At 38.0% G+C, this 25403-nt stretch overlaps 1 protein-coding gene across 4 annotated transcripts; it reads left to right on the top strand.

Moving 5' to 3' along the window:
* The first annotated feature begins 335 nt into the window (after window positions 1-335).
* Window positions 336-24793, top strand: LOC135605349 (uncharacterized). Of its 4 annotated transcripts, none has more exons than XM_065095336.1 (17): window positions 336-874; window positions 951-1001; window positions 1141-1377; window positions 2183-2281; window positions 2385-2440; window positions 2920-3031; window positions 4554-4733; window positions 4891-5148; window positions 13051-13260; window positions 13347-13550; window positions 13654-13752; window positions 13916-14197; window positions 14299-14397; window positions 14481-15007; window positions 15130-15162; window positions 19124-20742; window positions 24473-24793. In XM_065095336.1, coding segments are annotated over exons 1-16 (2559 nt in total). In that variant the 5' UTR covers window positions 336-763; the 3' UTR covers window positions 19125-20742; window positions 24473-24793. The 4 variants fall into 4 exon arrangements, with proteins under 4 accessions (XP_064951408.1, XP_064951411.1, XP_064951409.1 ...); XM_065095339.1 differs by having other exon boundaries at window positions 1135-1317; XM_065095335.1 differs by having other exon boundaries at window positions 337-874; window positions 1135-1377.
* The last annotated feature ends 610 nt before the right edge of the window (window positions 24794-25403 follow it).

The raw sequence follows: 25403 nt of genomic DNA, 5'->3' as shown, positions 1-25403 counted from the left end.
GCCAAAAATATTTTGTGTGGGAAACGATAGTCCAATTCATGTCAAAGGTTGACTTGGTTGTGTTTGAGAAAAGAGTTCTTATGATCCATTATTTCTGGGATTGGATTTCCCGACCCAACCCAAATCCAAATTCGGGAAACCCAACCCAATTTGACACAATAATTGGATCGGGTCCTGTGGGTTTGGACTTGATTCAACCAAAAGTCTATTACGGTACCATTGGAGTCTACACGAAAGGATCGGATCCGTTGACCACCACACTTGTGGACTCATAGTACTGTTGACGGCGTCGTTACCAAAACCCACCTACGGTCATCGGACCCGCACCATTCGCCTCCCATGATCTCATCGTAATCTTCCCCGTCTCCCCATTCCGACCCCTATAAATTGGCCGACGCTTTCCTCTCCTCTTCTCTTCCCACTCTTCCCCGCCCCAGCCTCCGTTTACTTCCTCCGACCAAATCCTTAATCTCAGTCTAGTTTCTCCGCCCGACGTCTATCGGGTTCGGGCTCCTCTCCAATCCACCTCCGGTTCATCCTGGAATCCTACTCGCCTTCGATATCTTCAAGAATTAGGGCTTGGCCAACCATCTCAAAACCCTAGGATCGCTCTTATCACCCGATCCCTGCTTCGAAGGCCGAGCGTCCTCTTTTTTGGTGCCAGAAGCCCTTATTTTTTTTTTCTCGGCCTGGGCTCCTCGCTCGGAGGCGGGGCTGAGCTCGATCGCCCTGCCGGGGGGCTAGCACCGTCCTGTCAGAACCCATGAACGCCGCCGCCGTCCTCGGCGGAGCCGTTCCGGTGCCCTCTTTTCAGGCAGCCAGAAAGGAGTGGCGTGCCGTCACCGAGCACTCCTTCCGGAGCAGTGGAGGCGAGGTGAGGTCAAATGCGCTTCATTTCTTGATAAACGTATTGCGGTTTGTATATGCACTCAAATCTTTATGTTCGGCAGAAACAAGTGTGTGTTAAATCGGGCCAATCAGCCGAGAGAACAATATATGAGGTATATACTCCGGTATTCTGTTGTCTAGGAGGCAAAATATAGGTGTAAATCTATCTTTTGGGAATATTATGAAGAAGGTGCTTTTGGGGGCAAAAGATTAATCTTTTTCTCGGGTAACACTTGTTGTGTAAAGGTGCAGGAGGGTACAAGCCTGCTGGATGTGGATCCTTGTTCAGTTACTACTGAAGGTGTTGGTGAGTTGAATGATGATATATTGCAGCAGAAGCTGCAAGAAATCACGAGGCAGAGAGAAAGGCTTCAGCAAATGGAGATTGAGCTCCGAGCTAGGGCGATTGCCAGATCAGATATCCTGGAGGTGCAGAATAGTTTTGAAGGACAGCTAAAGGAGCAAATAGATTTCAATGCTAATCTAAAGGTTCCCACATGCTTGGTTTTGTCGGACAATATCAATAAAATATATGCGTGATCAATTTGGGTTCTTGGTGTTTCTTTCATGATTTGTTTGGCTTTGGGAATCATCTGTTATTTGTCTTATATATTGACCACAATTTAAATGCCATCTCGGTGTAAAATGCTCTATGTCTTACACGTAGCTAGCTTAAGTTATTGTCATTGCATAGGATGAATATGCATTTACTCCATTGACCACTTCTGTTCATTAATTCCTTTTAGTTTAATAATTATTTCTTCACGAGAATGTTAGCTTTAAAATGCTTCCAGAGTCCCATCGTACTTTTCTTTTCCCTTTTGTTGTTAATACCACCTTTAGTTCATTGTCTTTGTAGTATTTGTTTGCTGTTCTTGAATTCTTGAAAGGTTAAAGCTGCGTTTAAGATGATATCAGTATATCTGATTGGTAGTCTACAAAAGCTTTCAGTTGTTATGGAACTTGATGCTTCATTTTACTTCATTCTAGTTGCATATCAGAGAAATATGCTTGTAATTTAATTGCCAAGTACAAGTGTTTTGGCCCATATACGTGCAAAATGGCATGAATTTTATCGACACAACTTGGTTAGTATTTTTAAAATCCAAGTAGTTATATATAATTGCCTCTGTATCTTATGCTAAGCATAAACAAATAATTTGTTCTGATTTGTGTTGAATGATCATTGTCGATGCTTATGTATCTTTCTTCTTGTAATAACTCCACCAAGATCCTAGAACTGATTTATGTGAACTGTTGTGCTTATTATCTGTTAGTTGTACTCCTTGAACAGGAGCAACTACATGAACGGGAGCAACACATACTTGAATTGGAGATGAAACTAGAAGAGAAGGATAGAGAGCTACATGCTATGAAAATTGACACTGAAGAAGTTTGTTTTGGCTCTCTCTCTCTTTCTCCTCTTTTTGATTTTCTCGAGTGGCAAGCTTGAGTTATGTTTCGAGGATTTGTTTTATGCCTTTGCTTTTATTTAGGCATGGGCAAAAGAGGACCTTCTCAGAGAACAAAACAAGGAGCTAGTAGCTTTCAGGTATTTGAGTTTCCTCATAAAAATCAATAATTATTATGCCTCATTAAATGTATTATATTCTGTGATATTTTTACTCTGATCTTATAGTCAGAACCCTTTATCTATCTTCCATTCTAGCCCGTGCTTGGGCTGTTCTGTATGTATAAATGTTCTGAGATGCTGTTTCTCTTGGTGATGAGTTGCTAACATACATCAAGTATGGTCAGTTAAACATTCAGCTACTATTCCCTTCAGTGCCATAATTAATTTTTTTACTTTTATCATCATGCAATTATTTAGGTGATCAGGTATGTACCTTTATTCTAAGATCCTTTAGTTGCAGACTTGCAGTTCCTAGTTATTAGGAAACTACTTATTGTGGTTCTCATGCAGTGATTAATTGTTTATTGAATGAATAATCTTTTGCATATAGAATTAACCTTCTGCATCCTGGTTTGATAAAACCCCTACCAGAGTCTTGAACTTACTATCTTATGCAGAAGGGAGCGGGATAAATTGGAAGCAGAAAGAGCACAACTTCTGAACCAAATACGTGATCTCCAAGAGCATATTCAAGAGAAAGAGAATCAATTTTTTGCACTGCAAGAACAGGTTGATCACATGGTTTCTTTTTTCCCTACATTTTTTAAATGTACTATGATCCTGAGTCCATCCTCTATCACATGGAATTTAGACCTAACCTAATGAAGTAATATTTTGATTGCTAACGTTTCAATGACACCATTTAAGCATTAGTTTCAGTTTCTTGCATTGCAGGAGCAGGTTGATGTGACAATTCTTTTTCCTACTTTATATAAATTCATATTCTTGAGCTAAAATGTACCTTCTATTTCATAAATTGAAACCTAATGAAGTGATATTTGCGGTTTCAACATCTCAATGGGACCCTTCAAGCATTATTTACTTGGTAGTTGGTACTACTCATTCTTTTTGTGGTGGTTGTTGCAAGGATCTATTTTGTTAATTCGAATTGTTTATTCATGTATATGCTTATTGTACCATATACGCTACACTTGTTGAATTTTGATTAGGACTGACTACTAGTATCGGTTAGCTTTGAAGAAGTTAGGAAACATCTAAATTCAAATGTGATTGTGCAAATGGCTTTCAAATGGTTTCCTTATACATTAGGTATCCATATCACATGTTGGTGTGGAAGACAATTGGCTTTACTTGATCTAATTTGTAAAAATGGATCATCTGGAATGAAGTTTCTAAATCAGCTTTACTTGATGAGGATTGGTTTGCCCCTATGTTCCTGGGGCATTGACCTTAAGTTATCTTATAGGGGCAGATAAAAACAGTGAAAGTGTGTATCACTTGTCAACTGTTTTGATTTTATGGAGCAGTATTATATGGACCCAGAGAAGAGAATATAACATGGACATGAATCCAACTGTCCGGTTTGGCAAACATACAAAATGGAGACATGAGGATACATACAAGGAAAATAATAAAAAATAATAATATGATGCATGTTGTTTTATGAGAACATGAGTATTAGATTTTATGTTATAAGTAGCTTTGGAAACATAAAAAGATTCACTTCTTGTATTGTCGTTGTTATTTAACATTAGACTAACATAACTTAGGAGTCAATTAGTGTCCAACCAATGGATACGTGGATACTTTTGTGACATCTTGTGGGGTTTGACACTATTATCCATGTAACACTTCTGTGGAGTTCATCGTGTCTCCAATTTAAGAGGCACTTGAAATGATGCCTAAATGTGTTAGATGAATCTATATACTATAGTACTAGGAAAATGTGGAGGTTCTGATTTGCTATTAAGAGTTGTAATAACTCAAGAAATTGAGTGCCAATTAAGCGGATTGTCTGTGGTGATCTGACTACGATGGATTAAGCTTGTATAATTATCTTGAACCTTTTGATTATTTAAATTATTATCTAAACTGTGTGTGTCCTTAATTTTTAGTAATTGTGAGTTCATATTTGCTAGTAATTATGTATTACTTTTTAGTTATTCTGTGTTAACTTTATACATTTCTATAATGTTTATCTATTAATTTATCTCCTGAAATAGAACTTATCATTTAGTTTCATCAATTTATAACAATTTAGAAATGAACTATAACAAATTCTTTCATTCAGCATAGAGTCGTACAAGAAACTATCCTTTTCAAGGATGAACAGTTAAGGGAGGCGCAAGCTTGGATCGCACGTGTTCAAGAAATGGATGCTTTGCAGTCTTCTACTAACCAGTCATTACAAGCTGAGCTACGAGAACGTACTGAGCAGTTTAACCAATATTGGATAGGTTCTCAACAGCAGGTTGGATTGCAATTGCGTTTTCTTTTGTGCTACAGGAATCTACATATCATTTGTTTGTTCATCACAATATTTTTTAAATTGGTTATTATGTTTTGCTATGATAATATTTTAAATTGGCCTCATTCCCTTTCTGTTATTGTTTGACTTCTTTTTCTAGTTTGTCGAAATGGAGCACTATCATATGCAAGCTATCCAGCAGCTTCAGCTAGAGTTGGCTGAGGCAAGGGGAAATAATAGAATGTATATAGATGGTTTGCAAGTTACTCATGAGAACTCAGTGGATTCATCTTCATATGATGGAAACCAGATCAATGTGAAAGATGATGGAAAATCAGATACTCACTTGGGATTCACATCTAATGGAAGTGTAGATAGGACCATGCCTCATGTTTCGGCTTCCAATTCTTCTACTAAGGTAGGATGAAACATTAAAGCTCTTTAACTTATCCATTCATACCAGAGCTTAATCATCAACAATCTCACCTCCTGATATGCAACCTTGCAATTAACCTGTTGTTTCTTTTATTTGATGGCAATCAATGAATAAAAATTCTTTACTGTGTTGATTATTCAAAGTAGTTGTTTGATATTTATATGTGAAAAATGATACTTAACATTATTGTCATTGTCTGTGATAGCATTCCAGATATATAGTGGCCTTCTTTTTGTAGATAGTATGCCTTTCCGAGGAAATTGTAGAACTAGTTTTGCATGTAGATGCAGTGATAAGTCACAAGGTCCCATCAATTAATGTGTCATGGACATCACCTCCTCCCTTGAGTGATCTTGCAAGCAACATCTAGTTGAAAAGAGTCATTGATTCTCTTCATACTGTTTCTATTGAAGTTCTCTTTAGTCTTGTTCTACATCTTCTCATGTCACTACTCCAGCTTTACTCACCTCATTTATTTCTTGTATATAGATGCATTAGTGTAATCATTTTTGGAAAATTCTTTTGTGGGTTTATGATACATGCTACATTCTAGTATCATCTTATAGGAATATGTGGAAAAGGTTAATGTTGCACTAATTGGAAGTTCTAAATCTTGATGTCTTAGTAAATTCAAGTCTATAAAATTGATTAGTTAGCATCTGTTTATCAACTTACAGTTTAGATAACCATATATATGGCATACTTATAGATATGTGCTATTAGGAGAAATGCTCATGCAATTTGGCTGGTGTGTCTTGTAAACTTTGTGCTATTTAGTGTGTGCTTCCTAAGTTATTCCTTGATTTACATGGTACAGAGGTCAAGCCAGTATATATTTGTGTCACTAACTGAAGTTGGTAGATTCAGTAACATGCTGTATCTTTGAATCTTTTTCTTTTTTCTTTTTCCTTTTTGTATCCAAAACACCATTCTATGATCATGTGTGGCATGTACTCATCATGTATGGCATGTTATAAAATTTAATACAATGATTAAGGTGCTCTGTGCCTATTTGCCTTTAAGGTTGTGTTCATAACTGGTTTGCAGTAAAACCAATGAAAAGATGCTACTGTACTACCACATAAGGTGGTTCTTTTCATTTCGAAAATATTATACTAAGTACTAACCTTGATTAGAAGTGTAACACCTTGATTGTTATGACTCACATGCACTATGCTAGGGTTTGATTAGACTATATTGGGTCTTGACGAGGATGTCAAGCCCTTAAGTGGGAGAGATTATAACACTCCAATTGGGTCGTGACTAATGGTATCAGAGCCGACCTAGTATTAGGGTATAGTAGCTACTCGTGGATGGAGTCAGAGGACTCGTCACGGCGTGTAGCCACCATTGGGCTATGTGTTAGAACCCTTGCAGATTCTAAACTTGGGGTTGATCTCTTTAGGGGATCGGCCTCCTGGAACTCTATAGGGGTTCCTCCCTCCAAGTTGCTGCTCAAAGGCTGCAGAAAAGATTCATCTATTGCTTATGAAAAGAGAAGGAATACATGGCTATTTATAGGGCTTCTAAACCCTAACTCCTAATAGGACTCCTACTTAAGACTCTTACTTCTAACCAACTCCTAATAGGACTCCTACTCAAGACTCCTATTCCCTTACAACTCCTAATTCTTCTCTAAGAAAAAACCTCCTACATGAATGCCCCTCTCAATTAGGACTCTCCTAGCTAGAGTCCTAACAGAATGTCCCTCTCAATTAGGACTCTCTTAGCTAGAGTCCTAACAGTTTTACATGAATGTCCCTCTCAATTAGGACTCTCCAAGCTAGAGTCCTAACAGACCCGCCCTCTTCAAATCAGCCTTGTCCTCGAGGCTGATGATTCGTGAATTCTGGAAATTTGATCTTCATGTCATCATAGTTCTCCCAAGTGACATCTTCTATTGGTAGGTTCGGCCACTGTATTAGCACTTCATTAGTGGGTCGTCGTCGTCGAGTCACGATCCGTCGATCAATAATGGCACTTGGCTGGGTCTGGAGTTCTCTTTGGGTAGTCATATTTGGTGGGTGGCTTTGGGTTGTCTCCAAGCACCTATTTAAAACTTTTGTCTGGCTGTTGGTTTGTGGGTGATATGTCGTATTCCTTTTCAATTTAGTACCATGCATATGGAATAACTTTGTCCAAAATCTGCTCTTGAAGATGCAAGTAGAATGTCACAAGCACAATGCGTCCCTTATAGCATAATTCTTTTGAGTCCCGATTGTAATGAGCCACGAAGCTTGGTGCTTCCTCCAATTTTTTTTTCTTACTGGTCTCCGAATCTTCCTGCCATTCCATCTTAATATCCTCAAGGAAGTCGCTGGTTGGAAGTAAAACGACCGAAAATTCAGCTTGCTCAGGTAGCTGCGAAAGCGCATCTGCAACAACATTCTCTTTCCACCTTTTGTAAGTTATTTCATAATCAAATCCAAGAAGTTTTGTTACCCATTTTTGCTGCTCGGGGGAAGATATCTTCTGCTCCAAGAGATATTTTAGGCTTTTATGGTCGGTCTTGATTTGAAAGTATCGCCTGATCAAGTACGATCTCCACCTCGTTGCTGCGTGCACAATGGCGAGCATCTCCTTATCATATGTTGACTTATTTTGATAGGAGGGAGATAATGCCTTGCTAGTGTATGCGAGTGGTCGACCATCTTGCATGAGAATGGCTCCAATTCTGACTCCAGATGTGTCGGCCTCAATAATGAAGGGTCGGTTGAAATCTGGTAGTGTTAGCACCGACGTCGTCGTCATGGCTGCCTTAAGTTTGTCGAAGGCAGCGGAGGCTCTGTCCAACCATTGGAAGACATCTTTTTCCAGTAAGGAAGTAAGTGGTGCACTGATTTTTCCATAGTTTTTCACGAACTTGTGGTAGTAGCCTGTTAAACCCAGAAAGCCATGTAGCAATTTTCTGTTTCTCGAGGTCGGCTAGTTTTGCATTACTTTAATTTTGAAGGGGTCCACCGTCACACCTTCCTCTAATATGATATGCCCAAGATATCCCACCTTTTGTTGAAGAAAGTAAAAATTCGTAGTGGCCGTTGTGTGTTCGAAAGGTGGTTTTCGGTATGACTTCTTCGTACACTTGTATTTGATAATACCCGGATCGAAGGTCCAGCTTTGTGAAGATTTGTGCTCCCTTTCATCTAGCAATTCATCTGCTATTGGAATAAGGTATTTGTTCTTGATGGTTATGCCATTGAGAGCTCGGTAATCAACGCATATTCGTCATGTTCCGTCATTGTGTACAAGTAGCACCGGTGAAAAGTAGAGGTTGCAACTTGGCCGAATAACTCCTGTTTCAAGAATTTCTTTTAAAATCCTTTCTATTTCATCATTCTGGAGATGTGGATACCGATATGGCTGAGTATTTGCTGGAGATTTGATTGAAAAAATCATTATACAATGATCATGCCGATGAGTAAGAGGTATGTTGTGCGGCTCGTCAAATATATCTGAAAATTCAGCAAGCAAAGGAAATAGGTTTGGATCTTCAAATTCTATTGGCTCTCCTTTAATTTGCTGCTCAAGTTTTACCAAAAAGCCCCTGCATGCTTTATGCAAAACCTTCTCCATTTGTTGTGTGCAAATCATCGTTACGTCGCCCTCACGTTTCCCATGCAGTATCACCTGTTTCTCCTTACTGTAAAATTTTATAAATAGTTGCATAAAATTTCAAGAAATATCACCTAATGTCATCAACCATTTAATTCTGAGTATGGCCTCATAATCATCAAGAGGGAGGAGGAAGAAATCTGCAATTATCTCTTAGTCCTGCAGCAACAGTTTCACTTGCGGGCACCTATGATCACACTTCAAAATCCGTCCGTTGGCGACCTTAACGACAAACCTGCTGCAATTCTCAATAGGTAAGTTCATATGGACAACAACCTTACTGTTTAGGAAGTTATTAGTGCTGCCCGTCTCGATGAGAACAGTGATCGGTTGTTGTTTGAGAAGGCCTCCAACTTTCATCGTTTGCGGGTTTGAGTAGCCAGCTAGTGTATGTACTGTAACTTCGGTCGGTTGTGGCTCTTCTTCTGCATCTTTTTCTTCATGTTCAAGGCTCTCTTCTGAATGTTCAATGACCTCTTCTTCTATCGGTTCAATCATAAGAAGTCCTCCTTTACTACAGCGATGCTCACGGCTCCACGGCTCGTCACAATGCCAACATAACCCCTTCGCATATCGCTCCCGAAGCTCTTCTCCTGTTAACCTCTTTGGTGCAGGGACTTGGTCGACGGTAGGGGGGGTTGAGGGCTTCAATATTACTGGTTGAGGAGCGACCCTAGTCCTCCGAGCTTCATGGTTCAATTGCTCCTCTTGATGTCGTGCGAAAGAGATGGCTGCCATAAGCGTGTACGGTTGTCACGCTTTAACTTCTCCTCGGATCTCCGGCTTCAAGCTCTCAATGAAGGTCCTCAATAGCTGTTTTTGAGACCAATCATGATTTTGATTAGATAACCTTTCAAACTTGGTTTGGTACTCCTAAATGGTGGAGGTTTGTCGGATCTTTGCTAGTTGTTCGTCAATATTCTCGTAATCGGTTGGTCTGAAGCGGATCAACAATCCTTCTTTGAATTGTTGCCATGAAAGGACTCCATAAGTATGTTCAAACTGTTCAAACCACTGTATAGCATCCCCTTCAAGATGTATAGCTGCAATTTTCACTATAGATGCATCTGCGATTTTGTGGTATCGAAAATATCGCTCCGCGCGTGAGATCCAACCAATCGGGTCTCCTTCTTCCCATCTAGGGAAGTCCACTCTCATGCATGGATAGTTGGGGTCAGTCATAGAGCCTCCCCTCCCTTGGAAGTCATCTCTTCGGGCTTGGTGTGATTGGGCAAAGCTCTCTCCTTGATATGATTTCTTCGGGCTTAGTGGTCGGCCCAATCTGAGTTCGGTAAAGAGCGTCCGAATCTTATCCTCCATTCGCGCCTCCAAGGCTTCGAATTTAGCATTGATTGTCTCCTTAGATGCTATAGTATATGCCCCCAAATCTATGATGTTAAGATCTCTCTTTTGTTGTTGGGTTAAAGGCATGTATAGGTTGAGAGAAGTGATGGTTGAAAGGGTTGGTGGATTGGTGGATGTAGGCTGCGGTTTAGGCTTGTTTTGTGGCTGTTTTGGGTACAGTTTGAGGGTGTGGTTTGGCTAAGTTTTAGGGCTGTGGATGAAAGTTTTGGATCTGTGGTAGATGGTAGCAAAGGTTTGACAGAAATCCGTGGAAGTTGCAGCAAGTATGTGCTGTCTTGTAAGAGTAGAATTATCGTCGAAGAAACAACGATTTCTCAATGTAATTTTCACCTAAAACTTGAGAGAATTGAGGAGGGAATTGATAGCAAAATCACAGTTTATATGACAGCAAGGATGTCTAATTTAATCAAGAAAATTTCAACAGTATAATAGCAAGGAAATTGGTGCAAGTTGCGATTGCAGAATTCTCGTCAAAAAATTTCAGCAGTCTACGACGAAAATTTGCAGTAACACAAAATCGTTTTTAAGAGATGAATTTCTCAATAGATCAATCTTAGATGGAAGCCAAGATGATCTATGAAGTGTATAAGATATTTCATTCAAAAAAGATTGCAAATAGATGGGTTAAGGCAACAATATGCAGCTGAAATTTTCTGCAGCATAGATTTTCAAGTGCAGCAGATTGGACATAAAAGATCAGTAGTTTATATTGAGAATTTTTCGATGAAACCAAAGGGAAATCCACTGTTAGAAAGTGTCAAAGATGTCATAAAAATTTCGTAGAAATTTGGATAGAAAAAGCACAGTAGCAAGATCAAACAGATGGTGCTATGCAGCTTGAATTCTGCAATTCAATTGCAGCAGATTGGATATAAAAGATCAGTAGTTTATATTGAGAATTTTTTGATGAAACCAAGGGGAAATCCACTGTTAGGAAGTGTCAAAGATGTCATAAAAATTTCGTAGAAATTTGGATAGAAAAAGCACAGTAGCAAGATCAAACAGATGGTGCTATGCGGTTGGAATTCTGCAATGTATCTTTCGTCGTAGAGATGAAAACTTTGTGACGAAAAGTTTATGCAGCAATATAGGAACAATTTTTTTTTTTTTTGGATTTTCGAATAAGGATAACTAAATTGCAGCAGCAGTAAGGTAGGAAACCAGAACCTGTTGCAATTCACGTGGAGATCAAAGGATGATCCGCGGTGGTGGAGATGATGGCGGAATTCGGTGACGATCTTTTAAGCAATTGTGGGAATTGCTTTGGGCGGTTGTGGAGGGTTGATGGATGGCTGTGGAAGGGCAGCGAGATGCCAAGAACGCTGCTCTGATACCAGGTGTTAGAACCCTTGCAGATTCTAAACTTGGGGTTGATCTCTTTAGGGGATCGGCCTCCTAGAACTCTATAGGGGTTCCTCCCTCCAAGTTGCTGCTTAAAGACTGCAGAAAAGATTCATCTATTGCTTATGAAAAGAGAAGGAATACATGGCTATTTATAGGGCTTCTAAACCCTAACTCCTAATAGGACTCCTACTTAAGACTCTTACTTCTAACCAACTCCTAATAGGACTCCTACTCAAGACTCCTATTCCCTTACAACTCCTAATTCTTCTCTAAGAAAAAACCTCCTACATGAATGCCCCTCTCAATTAGGACTCTCCTAGCTAGAGTCCTAACAGAATGTCCCTCTCAATTAGGACTCTCTTAGCTAGAGTCCTAACAGTTTTACATGAATGTCCCTCTCAATTAGGACTCTCCAAGCTAGAGTCCTAACACTATGACAAGGATGTCAAGCCCTTAAATGAGGAGATTATAACTCCTCGACTATTATAACTCACATGCACAATACTAGGTTTGATCTGGGCTATGCTGGGCTTTGATAAGGATGTCAAGCCCTTAAGTAGGGGAGATTGTAGCACCCCGATAGGGCAAGACTAAGATTGACTCATAAGGGTCTGATGGGTGTACTGTCAACTTTAGCTTAAATATTTTTGTTAGTAGTTTGGGTTCAATGAAATTGATAGATCAGTTAGCCCATCAGGCTCGGGTTGTGACTAGAAGTCTTAAAATAAATTATAAAAATAATAAAAATGAGCAAGAGTCGTTAATTGGGTATTACTTTTGGCATATGTAACCATATTACCATTTATCTCTTGATACTATGATCTGGGTTCTGTTTTCTGGTTCTTGGTATTGCAGCATCTCAGAGTGTGGTGGCACATGATCTGGATAACAAAAATTGGGAATTCAATCATAGATGCTATCCATTTTTTGTAGATACAAACCAACTAAATATGAACAAGATATAAATCAGTAGCTTCTAGCTTCTACGTTGTAATCCACTTGAGAGCCACCCTCCGTCCTGCACACAAGAAAAGGAAAAAAATGAGAGGGAAAAGCTATGTGAGAAAAGGGAAACAAACTAAAAAATTAGGAATAAGATTCCTGATCTTTGAAAATTTCATAACAATTGAGTGTATGCATTACACACTCAATTCAAAACTATTTTGCATCTTTTTTTTCTTCTCAATAGCAATGGATTACTGGGTATCCTGTGGTCACATGTTGTCTTGGGTTGTGGGAACACTTGTTTGGCCTGTGCCAATGGACCAGAAGTTGTCTAACAGTCCTGACAACTCCTCGTCACTGCACTCATGGATCTGTTGTTCACAGTAATTATACGGCTTCAAACACCGGTATCCTCAAATTCTATGCCAAATAAATGTAAGCTAGATCAATGTAAATGCTATTCAACTAAAAATTAGTATATACATTATGAGGCTGCATTATTTATTCTGGTTTATTTTAGTGCACAAAGAAAATTAAAATTTAAATATTTGCCTGATATCATTTATAATTAAAGAGTATTCTCCTTTTGATGTTAAGTTTCTTTTTCTTTTTTTTCAGGCTGATCCTCTCCCCAGTGTTTCAGTTGTGCCTTCTTCCATAATTAGTATGAATGCCTTAATTCCTCCTGGCCAAATGTCTGCAATGCATAGTTACGTAATGGATCCACAGTCTGTAGCATCCACCAATTCTCCTATTCCTCAGTCTCACATGGGTCATTTTCAATCAATGCCTATGGTTCCACCTCACCAACTTTGGCAAAATCATCAGGTGCTGGTAGCACAGAATTTCAAAGCCTTGTGTTTGTTTTTACAATGCCACTTTCAGCATTAATTTGTATTTCTTTTCTCTTTTAGACTGCATCAGACATCTCACAGATACCTAATCAGAGCAAGTTCGTGACATCCCAAACAGAGCAAGATATTTTAAGACCAGATACCCATTCTAGCTCCAATCTGCTTGGTGAAAGACAGATGGTCCATCCTGACCAACTTAACAGCCACACAGACCAGCAACGGATGTCTGGCCCTCCAGGCAATGATTCAAGTGAAAAACCTCAGGTTGCTAATAAGAGACTGCTTTTATCTGGATCATGGATTGTTACTCTGATGTCTCTTAGGTAACACTTATTGCTTATGCTAACTTTTCATTGATGGTAAACAGAACACATTTACCCAACAACCACAAGGGACCGTAGATGCACCTTCTCACTTGGATTCAGCAAGAGAATTCTACCCACCAGAAAAGAAGAATGAACCTGGGGTATGTACCCCTTTTATGCCATTCATAAATGTTAAAAAATTAAAGAATGAAAGCTGCCAGTTTAGATCTCAATGAACACCAATATGCTGGTTGAAAAGGCTAATAGATCAGTCTACAAGCATGTAGAGGTTCTTGTAGTATTGTTGATTCTTTGTTTATGCAGGTTGAGGCCAGTATAACTGCAGGGAACCAATCACAAGATCAGGTGTTCGAATCTGAACAACGTCTAACTTCTGGCATCATGTTATCTGCCAGTCAAAGTAGCTCCTCTATCAGTTTAAATGGTACTGAAGAATCTGCTGTATCGGCTGCACCTGATTCAAGTATTTTGATGCCTGGTAAACCACTAGTGGAACCCAATCTTTTAGATGAAAGATCACTTTTGGCTTGCATTGTCCGTGCTGTTCCTGCCGGATCAGATGGTAGAATCAGAATCAGTACAACAGTGAGTATAACTATTTAGCATCAAAACAGTATAGCAAATTTACTGATTGTTATAATATCTTTTGTAATTCGTATTAAGTTTGTATGTTATGTATGTTTTAGCTACCAAATAGGCTTGGGAAAATGCTTGCACCCCTTCGCTGGCACCATTACAAGAAGTACCATGGAAGGCTTGATGATTTTATTTCACATTATCCTGAAGTAGGTTTTTGCCGTCAACATTTGAGCTATCTAATGTTAACTTGAACTGTTATGTTAGTAAAATTCTAAGTTTGTGGTTCCAGTTATTTGTTATTGAAGGGGACTTTATTCACCTTCGCGAGGGAGCACAACAAATTATATCTGCAACTGCTGCTGTTGCCAAAGTTGCTGCTGCTTCTGCATCTTCTGCTCCTTACACATCATTATTGCATTCAGTTGCTGTCACTCCTGTTGCTCAAATCAGTCGCCAGAAAATGGCACAATCAATTGAATCAAAGGTTGCAAACACCATGCCTTCTGCAGTTGGTGCTGCTGTTACTGATATTGGAGATTCAAGTAACAACTGCTCCCAGCTTTTGACAAAACAGAACCAACAACCAAATGGTATCAGAGTTAACATTATTCAGGGGCTATCAGATGTCACAATTTCAAGTAAATTAAAGAATGTCCAAGAAGCTAATGGTTTCCCATCTGAATTCCAAACTGGCCATTCCTCTTTCAACTTTAGTGTTGGAAGTGCACCAAACCTTGATAAAACAGGTTTGTCCTCTTCGCAATGCAAAGGACCAAGTAATGGAAGACATAGTTTTGGAGGGAAGCAGCAAGGGAGGTATTATTTGAATTGTTTGATTATATATGTATATATGTATATATGCAAGACTATAGATCATGCAATTTTCTGATTTTCAATCTAGATAAGTTTAATTAGCATGGCTACTTGTACTTTGCTAGGTCAACTGGAGCTGGCTTGATTTCAAGGAGATAGTAAGTCCATACTTAAATCTTTTGGTTCATAAGTTAGTATCTATAGTTGGAATTATTTATATTCTTTGAAGTTGTGTATGATATATAAATTCAATTTAGTGACAAAATCTTTACACTTGTTTAGTTTAGATAGACAAACAAAGCAACTAACAGCAGTGATTTAAAAAGGCGCTCGGGCCTCATCTCGCCCGAGCGCCTCGTTTAAGAGTCAGGTGGCGCACTTCAATGAGGCACTACTTGGGTGCTCGCCCGAGCCCAGGCGCTTCAGGCGATTGCCCGGTTGATATAAGGCGATTGAATCGCTTAAATTTGCATTAGTTGGTTCAATTGAACCAACTAACGAACGCAGTTATATCAGCACGCGACCCCAATTCCCAACCCTACACACGCTTCTCTCTGTTTCCATCGCCAATGATTTCTCCCTTTGTGTTTGCTGCCGACGATTTCCCCCTCTACCTCCGTCGTCGACCGTTTGTCCCATTGCCTCCGAGTCTTCCTCTATCGTCGATCGAGTCTCCTCAGCTTCTGTTGTTATCCGCTGTCTGTCGTTGTTGTCCGCTGCCGTTGCCCACTGCTTACTACTGTCCGCTACCTCCTGTTGTTCGCGACTTCACAACTTCCGCTGCTGTCTGCTACTTACGACTCAGCTTCTCACCGTGACTTCTTCGGTCTCTACTCTTCCCTACTGTTAACAGTAAATATAATATTAATAGTAGATTATTAATTATTGTTCAAATAATATTTATTTATTAGATTAATAATATACTATTTAGATTTTAACACTGCTAATCTTTGTTTTTAATTTAATATCATATTTTTATTTAAATAATTATATTTATTAATTATATTATATATTTTTTATATTTTAATATTTTAGAGCGTCTCGCTTCGCTTGAGTGAGTGCCTAGCGCCTCGGGCGTTTTGGAACCTTGGTGCTTAGTGCTTTTTAAATCATTGACTAATGATATATGGATTAGTCGTTCTTTTCTCCAAATTATAAATCATCGTAATGATTCATTTCATTTCCTTTCCCATTAGCAGCGAGCCATATTGGTGCAAAAGCACAGTTATTGTCTCAATGCAATTTCAACAAAGACAAGATTAGACAAGAAAGAAACTCCCTAGGGTCATACATCAGGCCCAGAATGTCCCTTGGGATTGCTGTTGATCCACCAAGTGTGTGCCTACCCCTGATCATGATGTGATGGTCAGGTGCCAATATAGTCTCCTGGTTGCATTTCTGGGGCATGGCACCATCATTACCTGGACATGGATATGGGAATAAGATTCAGATACATATCTGAGTATCCAACATGGCAAAATTTCAAGGACACAGAGATGCATTTATTAATAATATAAAATAGTATATAGAATTGAGATATAACATAAAGTTTCAAAGATCAAAATCCATCTGTTTGTGCATATTTCTTAATTTGGCAAACATGTTTTGTCATATTTTCTCTTATTTCTATTTATTTGAGTTTTGACTACTTTTCCTGCCACATGGACTCACTAACCTGTGAGGCCATTGCTGTGTTCCATCACAAGTCGGGTAGGTCAGCCACCTTTGAACATTAGGAAGTGGTTTTCTTTCAATTAAGTAGGTTGCAAGATCTACAGTCTTCGAGGATTGGATGCAGGATGCAAGGGCACAATAAAGATTCCTCTCTCTTTTCACACTCATTTTGCTATGCTCTGTGCCTGGAGATCACAATGCTGTGCAGCTGAGCAGCACAGAGAAGTACTCTGGTTCCTCTGCTCTGGTATCTCTTCTTCTTCCTCTTCTTCCCTTCTTCACTTTTGTGGTTGCACCAGCTGTGGATGCATCTGGTACATATTTAGCCATCAATACTTGTCAACATGTGAAGAAGGATCAACCGGAACACACATATCTTGGTAATTCTTTATGATATGAGCATGAAACTATGTATACCTTGATGGCATACGTGAGATTTGCATGACATGGATGAGGTGGGTGGCATGATTTATTTTCAAGTCATCCAATTATGCTCATGCTACCAAGGATTAACATTTAGATGGCTAGTTCTGGAAAGAGTACCTGAATAGTCGAGGGTTGTGTTCATTTACATGGCAACATTTAGCCAAAGAATCCAGATGACATCCAAACTATAATAAATGATATAAGGTTTAATCTATATCAAATATTTCTTTCTTTTGTCAGAAAAGGACACAATACTATCAAAACAGTGATTTCATATGCCAGTTAGCCCATCTCTCTGTTTAGCATATTAATATGCTAGACATCAACATGTGCCATCATGGTCCAGAATTGAAGATAAATTGATCTGCAACAGGAATTGCTACCACTGCTGTGAGAAACTAATCTGCATTACTGTCTCTTGATATCTGGACCGAATTTTTGTTTATGCACATTATACTCAAGTCTCTAACTGGCATTTAAACATATATAATGTAAGATATATTTGATGCTTGTTTTCAGGCATTTAAGTTTGCATAATTTGGACTTGTCAAATAAATGTCTTGTACATTATGTATGTCCAAATGTGCATCCTGTGAAATGTTCACGATAGAAGTGAGACATTTTCCTACTATATGAAGATACTACTGACCTATTTTAGTATTTTTTCTTATATTTTCGTACACTTTGATAACTTGGAATTTAATGCTTATGTTTTATTTTGGTTTCTTTCAGTTCCAAGCTTTCTCTTTCCATAGAACTATATCTATGTTTCTACCAGGCTTAGTTAAAGATAGTACTCAATAGAAAAATGGCAAGAAAGATTAGAAGAACTTTAATAGTTTTTTATGGAATTGAGGGGTTCATTTTGCTAACATATATTCTATCTGAGAAATTATAGAAAATTATATTGTTAAATGTTAGGGCTTACAGATGCATATGGCTTAACAGTAGATACATAAACACCGGTATTTGCAGAGCATAAATTTGATTCAAGTAGATAATACATACCATTCTACTATGCTGAGAACATACTGGTCTTGTGTATTAATGTATGGTTTAACAGAACCCTTAGATGAAATAGGTTGAGGATTAGCATGATGTAATGTAATTTCTCAAGGTATTTGTGATTGATTAAGACAGATTTATTTTGATTCATGTTAAAGGTAGGAAATTTATTACATTTACTTTAGATATCATATTCCCATATTAAATTAACTTGCCATAAGAATTATTAGGATACATTCTATGGCTGGGACCATGACTTTCTCACTTACCATAGCAGATCATTTGCATCTTGGTCAGTAATACTTTTGTGTCCTATATCAAAGTCTCACATATTTAAACTAAACATCAATGAATTGAATTAAAATCTTTGCTCCAAAACTGCTCAAGGAAACCTTGCAATAGCAAAATATGCACATCATCAAATTCAAAACTTCTAGGTGTACCAAATCTCAGTAGCGACACTAGTCAACTATAGTTTGATGAAATATATAACCAAATGCTCCTAACTCAACCGGTAAGGTAGATAGTAGATAAAGTGAAACAAACGCCAACATTTGAAACATATTGTTAATAAACTCTAATAAACAACATTTGAAAAGTCTTTTTGCACTTTTTCTCAAACAGGATATCTTTGAAATTTATTGCATATTTTCTATCTAATATGGCAGGCAATTGGTCCAAGATAATATCACCTAATTGAAAGTACAAACTAGTTGGCAAAACTTATCACTTGTTCAAAGTGTTGCCTGTAACTTGTGTTTTGATCAATGTACAAGGGCAATCTCTATGCAGAGGTTCTGTTACATAGTGGTTTGAATTATTGACAAATGAATGATTATAAGCTGCAGTTTGGGTTGTTATGGTTTCTATCAGTTATTTGGTGGTTATACATTTTGAGATCTAACATGCATATCCAATCATTTTCACGTCATATTATTCTGGTGGTGGTAAACATATTTTGCACCACTCTTAACTCATGACTAATACCAACATGTTTGGTTTATTTAATGGCAGGTGTTACCAGTTGAAACTTGCAACCCAATTACTTGGATGGAAATTGCAGCCAAACAAAGTTTGGAATTTATTTCAGGATAAAGCTCTCTGATCATCTTTTCCCAGGTTTTTATGTTGAACCATAACCAGGGGCTTTTCCTTTGTGTGAATTTTTTCTTCTCTGCCAACTTGTACTTGAGTTCATGTTTCAAATTGAAAGTGAAAAAAAAAGAACAAGAATTCTTTGCAACTGTGCAAATTTTAATGCAACGACTTGACTTGATTTGATGATTAGTTTGATAGTCTTTGTTCCTGGTTCAAATACCCAGATGCCAGATAGATAATTACATTGCTTCCACATGATGATTTTGTGGCGATGCATGTTGGAGAAAGAGGAAGAACGTTGCTATGCCGATTACAATTTCCTTTGGGACGGGCTCAGATATTTGGATGGTAAATTGGTGTTGGGAAACTAGCAGAGGTGCATCAGCTTTGAATGCTTTGGGATACTCGTCTCGACTTGTTCAAGTCAAAATAAGTTAGACTTTTCAAGTAAGAGGGGACAAGTTTTTATCAGACGCGTCATGTCTACAACTTCGGCTATATAGAGAGATGATGAGATGAGCACTAGCCATGGTTGCTCAAAGGGGCGTTTCGTGAATCCCTTGTTGCCATTCATATTCGATGTCGCAGGTATTTATTTATTATGTTCGAGTATATTCTCATTGATCTGGTGTCAGGAATGAAGCAAATATAGCCTTTGGATTCTGTAAATGAAGGCAAACTTGATCAGTCTGAGCAAAAGATATCTGGTGTCTCCTAAGAACACTATTGCTTATATTTGTTATACGTGGAATCTTAGAAGCCCAAAGGATCGCATGAGATGTCATATTTTGGTTAGATGGGAAAACCTCAAGGCATTATATTTTTCATTTGTGATTTTGCAGGTAGAATGTTCTTGTGAGGGAAACCAAGCGAAAACTAATGAATTCATTACCGTACAGGAAGTTTGGAATAGGCATCGAAGGAGGGAGCTTACCAGGTTGAAGGTCATGCTGCTCCTAATATAGTGGAGGCTCGTAACTATAAGAATCCCCTTTCTGAGTAGATTATTTTCAGATCATCCTAAGATAAATTTTATCAGATCATCATAGCAAATCGTAGGATCAAAAGTCGTTCTTGGAAAACAACCAAAAAAAAAAAAAAAAGAAAATTCCCACCAACAAGATTGCAAACCAGGTCAGGAAATCTAGCACTATTTTATTTGTGAAAAAGAAGGAAAACTTCTCTTATCGTGTTTTGATTTAATAGTTTATTTTCTATTTGGATAAAAAAAATATTGAGCTTAGATCAAAAATAATAATGATCCAGATTCTTGGAACACTTGTCTGTATTCCTCCACCCCCCATCTTTACCCGACCAAAACGCAAACACCTGGCCGTCGCTGTTGGGGCGGCTATAAAAGCCGGGATGGCAAGGGGATCGAAGAAAGGCATCATAGGAGGGGGGAGAGAGAGATGGGGTTCCTCTTCCGGGTGAGGTTGGCATCCTTCTTTGCCGGCGCCGCCACAGCGTCCATTGCCGGCTTCTATCTCCTCTACAGGGACTACATGCTCTCCCATGACGCCATCGCCCAACAGGTTGTCCTCTCCCTTTGTCCTCGCCTCTAGTTTATTTCTTTTAGCTTGCAATCATATATTCGCTTTCGATGATTGTACGTGGCGAGTAGATGGATTTCTTGAAGAAAAATCCCGTCTTTCTGCATTTCCACTAATTATCTGTGAATCCTGCACCTTTTCTTCGACCCCGTTACTCGTTGATCGACAAATCGCAAAGGAAGGTTGGCCTGAGAAAAGGATCGATTTCGAAAGAAATGAGAAGTTGAATGTGAGGGGGGAACCGATCGGGTGCCTTCTAGGGTGATTCCTTTTGTTGCACCGTACGTTAGGTTATATAGTTTTCTGTAAGGTAATAGCTGAAAGGGTTAACCTAGATGTTTGAGATGTCAAACATTGCTTGTAGGACTGTTAGAATCACATTGGCAAAGATGTCGCATCCACATTTATGTTATTCATGTTATGATTAATAGGAGAAAAGGATTGGGAAATCAGTTCTAGAACATGTAAATACTGGGTGCTGATTGATGAACCTTGTTCACATTTTAATTCAGAGAGAATTCTTTTTTCTTGATGGGGCGGGGGGCGGGGGGCGGGGGGGTGTGTTATGTCTTTTTGACATGACTTGCATAATGGAATTTGTTTCCTAGGATCTTTTTGCCCTATGTTAAAACTTTACTATAATAATCTTCTATAATTTGAACATTTCTATTTTGATGCAAGATCTTTTTGGTTGAGCTGCAGTAAGTAGATTGGCTGAAGTTTTTATTCCTCTTCTTATTTCAAAAGTCCTTTTGAGTTCCCTTGTTTTGAATATGAAATTTCCAGTATCATCCTTGTTATTTTATTGGAAAATTTTGTTTCTCTGAACTACTTCAAAATGAAGTTCTATCCAAGCGATAATCAAGGGTGATTCTAGTCTAGTAGTACTTATCTGTATAATTACTTATATATAATATGTGAGTTTCTATAAATAGGGAAATCTCATGTCAACTTCAACAATGCAGCTACATGCTAGTTTTTTTTTTTTTTTTTTTTTGAGAAATGTTCAAGTCAAACGGACACGTTTTTCCTTTTTTTTCTTGGAAGTTTGGTGTAAATTTATCGTTACATTCTGCTCATGGTTAGGAACTCTCTGTTTTGTGTATGTTAATTAGGATTTAGGAGGGCTAATTTTCTCTGAGACAGTTTTTCAGTAGTTTGTTGTTTCATATAAAAAAAATTGGTTAATAAAATGCAATATTGGTATTTTGTGTTGATAAGACTTATAAATCTTAAGTATATTGATACATTCCGTAAGAAGCATTTCAAAATAAGCTTGGGAAGGCATATCATTCTGTTGCATTTATCAAATTTAAGAAGGCTGACCTACTCGTTATTTTTCTCATTGTTTGTTTTCTGTCATTTATTGTGCTGCAACAACGCCTGTTATTATCTCATTGTAGACTCTAGCAGTTAGTCCCTTTGAAAAAGGAACTAAATGAAAAGGTTTGTTTGAGGGAATGTAATAAATTTGTTTATTCAGAGTTGTGTAGTTACCTGATTCTATCAAACTACTTCAATGCTGTCAGAATTATCGAAATCTCAGTTCTCATGACATAAAAAAACAAATTTATGTATAGTTGCAAATGCTCCATAGAAATAATGACTCCTCAAAAAGATCTTAGGAGAATTACTGCAGCAAAATGTTTTAGAAGATGAAGCCACACCTGTCTTCCTTTCCATCTTTAAAAGATGATGGTGCTTCAAGTTGAATGAAGTTGAAATCTAACAGGAGGCATTGCTTTAGATGGATTAGTGGTACTTTGGGATGCAATTCATGAATCATATGGACATTTGTGTTGTTGCTTACATCTTGACCACTGCATTATCAAAGCCATCATTATCAAATGACGAACATTACATTTTCTTTGGTCTCGTATGAGAAATATCCATAGCACTGTCCTGTGTGTCCTTGTTTTATTCCCTAAATGGTCCTTCTTTGTGGATTTTCTTTTCAGACCTTGACAACAGACAAATATTTGATTGGATGAGCACGGCTTATAAGCTCATGATGAGCTCAACCTATATTTTTGACATTAAAAAGTTGCATCACACAAATGCATCTGAAAAATAAATTGAAAAGCTAATCTGTTTATGTTAGTCTGGTGGATATGAGAGTCAGTGGTCCAATTCCTTTTAGAAGATGATTTAGTGCCTGGATGATCCAAAATGGTTTGTGCATCTTCTGTGAGTTTCAGATTTTCAGATCCAAAAGTTGTCCATTATATAACATCCATTGTTGCTAAGTCAATGAATGCAGTGACTGCAGTAAAAGAGCCTTGATGCATTGAATTTAACAAAACACTTAAGCAAGCACTTCATTCATCAGAATCTGATGCTATCTTGTTCAACACATGTAGTGTTCCAGCACCATATACTTATCTTCACTAGGTCTTTATGTGCTATATCTCCTAGAGCATGAAAAATAACATAAGCAGAATCATAAAATCGGGTTGATAGAAAAATCTGATATGATGTGTACGATATTGATATTTTGCCTTCTACTTAGCGCTGTAGTCTCCATTTGTTGTTATGCATCCTTATACCTGTTATATTTCAGAGCATTCTTAGTCCTACCAACCACATCATCCTTTTGTACACTTCATTCTTGGTTTGAACGTATTTAAAATAAATAGATGGTTTGGTGACCAATATATTTATGTACATAATCCTAAAACACACTCTATAAAAATTGTAACTAAATCGCCCATTTTCTTTGTGCTTTCACCAAGGCATCCAAGACAGCAACAAGAGTTTTTAAGGTAATATGATGTTAAATCTTGTTTTGAATATCTAAAGTTCTTGTTGAATCATTTAGGCACTAAGCTTACTGAAAATAATGTGTGGATAACAAAATTTCCAAAAGCCCAATAAGAGTACAGGTAAAAGAACAAACACAAAGATCAAGAAGAAGACAATATATGTAATGGTTTAGCAAAATGGTCTGCATCCGCTTGTAGGTTCCTCCACCTCCTCGAGGTAGTCTATTATTTTTGTCTTTTAGGAGGATTCATTTATTAATGGCTCACCAAAAAGGATGTTGGATGAAAATCAAGCTTAGGAAACTCACTTGAATGAAATAGTGTGAGGGAGGAGGTGGAGAACAGATGAAGCAGCAAATAAGGCTCGGAGTTTCTCAAAATATTTTGGAGAGATCCCTAAGTTGGATGAGGCAAGTATAGCTCAATTAAATCTTTTAGGCTCTAAGAACGATGTAAGTGCAAGTTGAAGCCCTTCTCTCAAGATAGAAGGATGAAACCTTGTTCTTTTTGTACCTTTCTCATTTAAGGATAGGCTGGTTGATGATTGATGAGAATGGATTACCTTAAGAGACGTTTTCAGTTACTGGTGTTGATCCTTATTTATAGATGTTTGGGATTATCTTGAGTTTTCTAAACCTGTACAGGAATTCTAATGGTGGTTTCTACAGCTGCTGGTGTTTTGTATATGAATATTCAATAATGTCAAATAATCTACTATACAGTTCAATCTTTCCATGAATATTGTTATATGATTTGATAGAAATTCTAAATTTCTTACCGGGTCTCTTTTGGGTATCAAATTAGTTTCAATTGCTATAGTATGAAAATGCTAATGTGGCATCAATGTTTGGAAGCTTTTGCTTCAGTGCATTCTCAATTTTGCCTTGTTCTTTAGATGGCCTAATAAATTATTTATTTTAGCACTGAGTGTGGATGCTTGCTTTTTCCAGGTGAATGGAATCTATGGAACTCTTGATGAACGTTATGAAGCTCTAAACAGGCGTGTCACGGCTCTGGAAACTCAGAAGGAAGCTGAAGCCACTGAATCTGCAGGGGCATCTGGTTAGATTGAGATGTTTGTTGCTTCCAAACTGCTACACTTTGCTTCCTTCCTGATGTTTGTTCAGATGCTGCATCGTTAGAGATGCTTGCAACAGTACATACTGGAACTGGATGTGCAAAAAAAAAAAATCCCGAAATGGTACTCATAATCACACTTGGCATTGTTGTTCTATTGCTCATCAATAATGTTGGGGCTACTTAGTTTTTAAGACTGGCTGTCCTATTTGCATCTTCTACTAATCTAACAAGCGACCAAAATTGAACCATTTCAACTGTGGATATTGTTCCTTGATCAAGTATGACTTTTTGCTGCCCATTTTGAGTTACGTTGCATAGCTGGGGTGTCTCACCTCTGAAAGTTTTCAGGGTTGATGTGGTTCTCTTGCAAGTTTGCTATGTATGGTATAACCTGATGTCGATCGTGAAAGTTTCGGGCTGATTTTTCCCAGCGATATATGGTGCTTAGATCTATTAAAACCAAGGATTTGCAGTTTTAAATGTTAAACCCAAAGGACATTTACGATGATTCTTTCTTTCAATATATTTTATAGTTAAAATGTCGTTTGGGTTTAACATTTAAACTGATTACAGCATAAGTTAGAATTAGAGATCAGTGGAAACATGCTACAGGAATGGACAAAATATCTGTATTTATAAACACTATACTCCTTGAAGCGAAGCATGCTATAGGAAGGGACAAAATATACACGCAAAAAACGTGTATTGAGTTGTTGCAGGGGAATCCTCTTGTACTACTTATCCAAGCAAAGCAAATGAAGTCGAGTGACCACCATGGCGCAATGACTAATCCATAATCTC

Source organism: Musa acuminata, chromosome BXJ2-2 (assembly GCF_036884655.1).
Source record: "Musa acuminata AAA Group cultivar baxijiao chromosome BXJ2-2, Cavendish_Baxijiao_AAA, whole genome shotgun sequence".
Classification (NCBI taxonomy): Eukaryota; Viridiplantae; Streptophyta; class Magnoliopsida; order Zingiberales; family Musaceae; genus Musa; species Musa acuminata.
The sequence above is the reverse complement of the archived record's forward strand: the minus strand, read 5'-3'. Positions and strand labels throughout refer to the sequence as shown.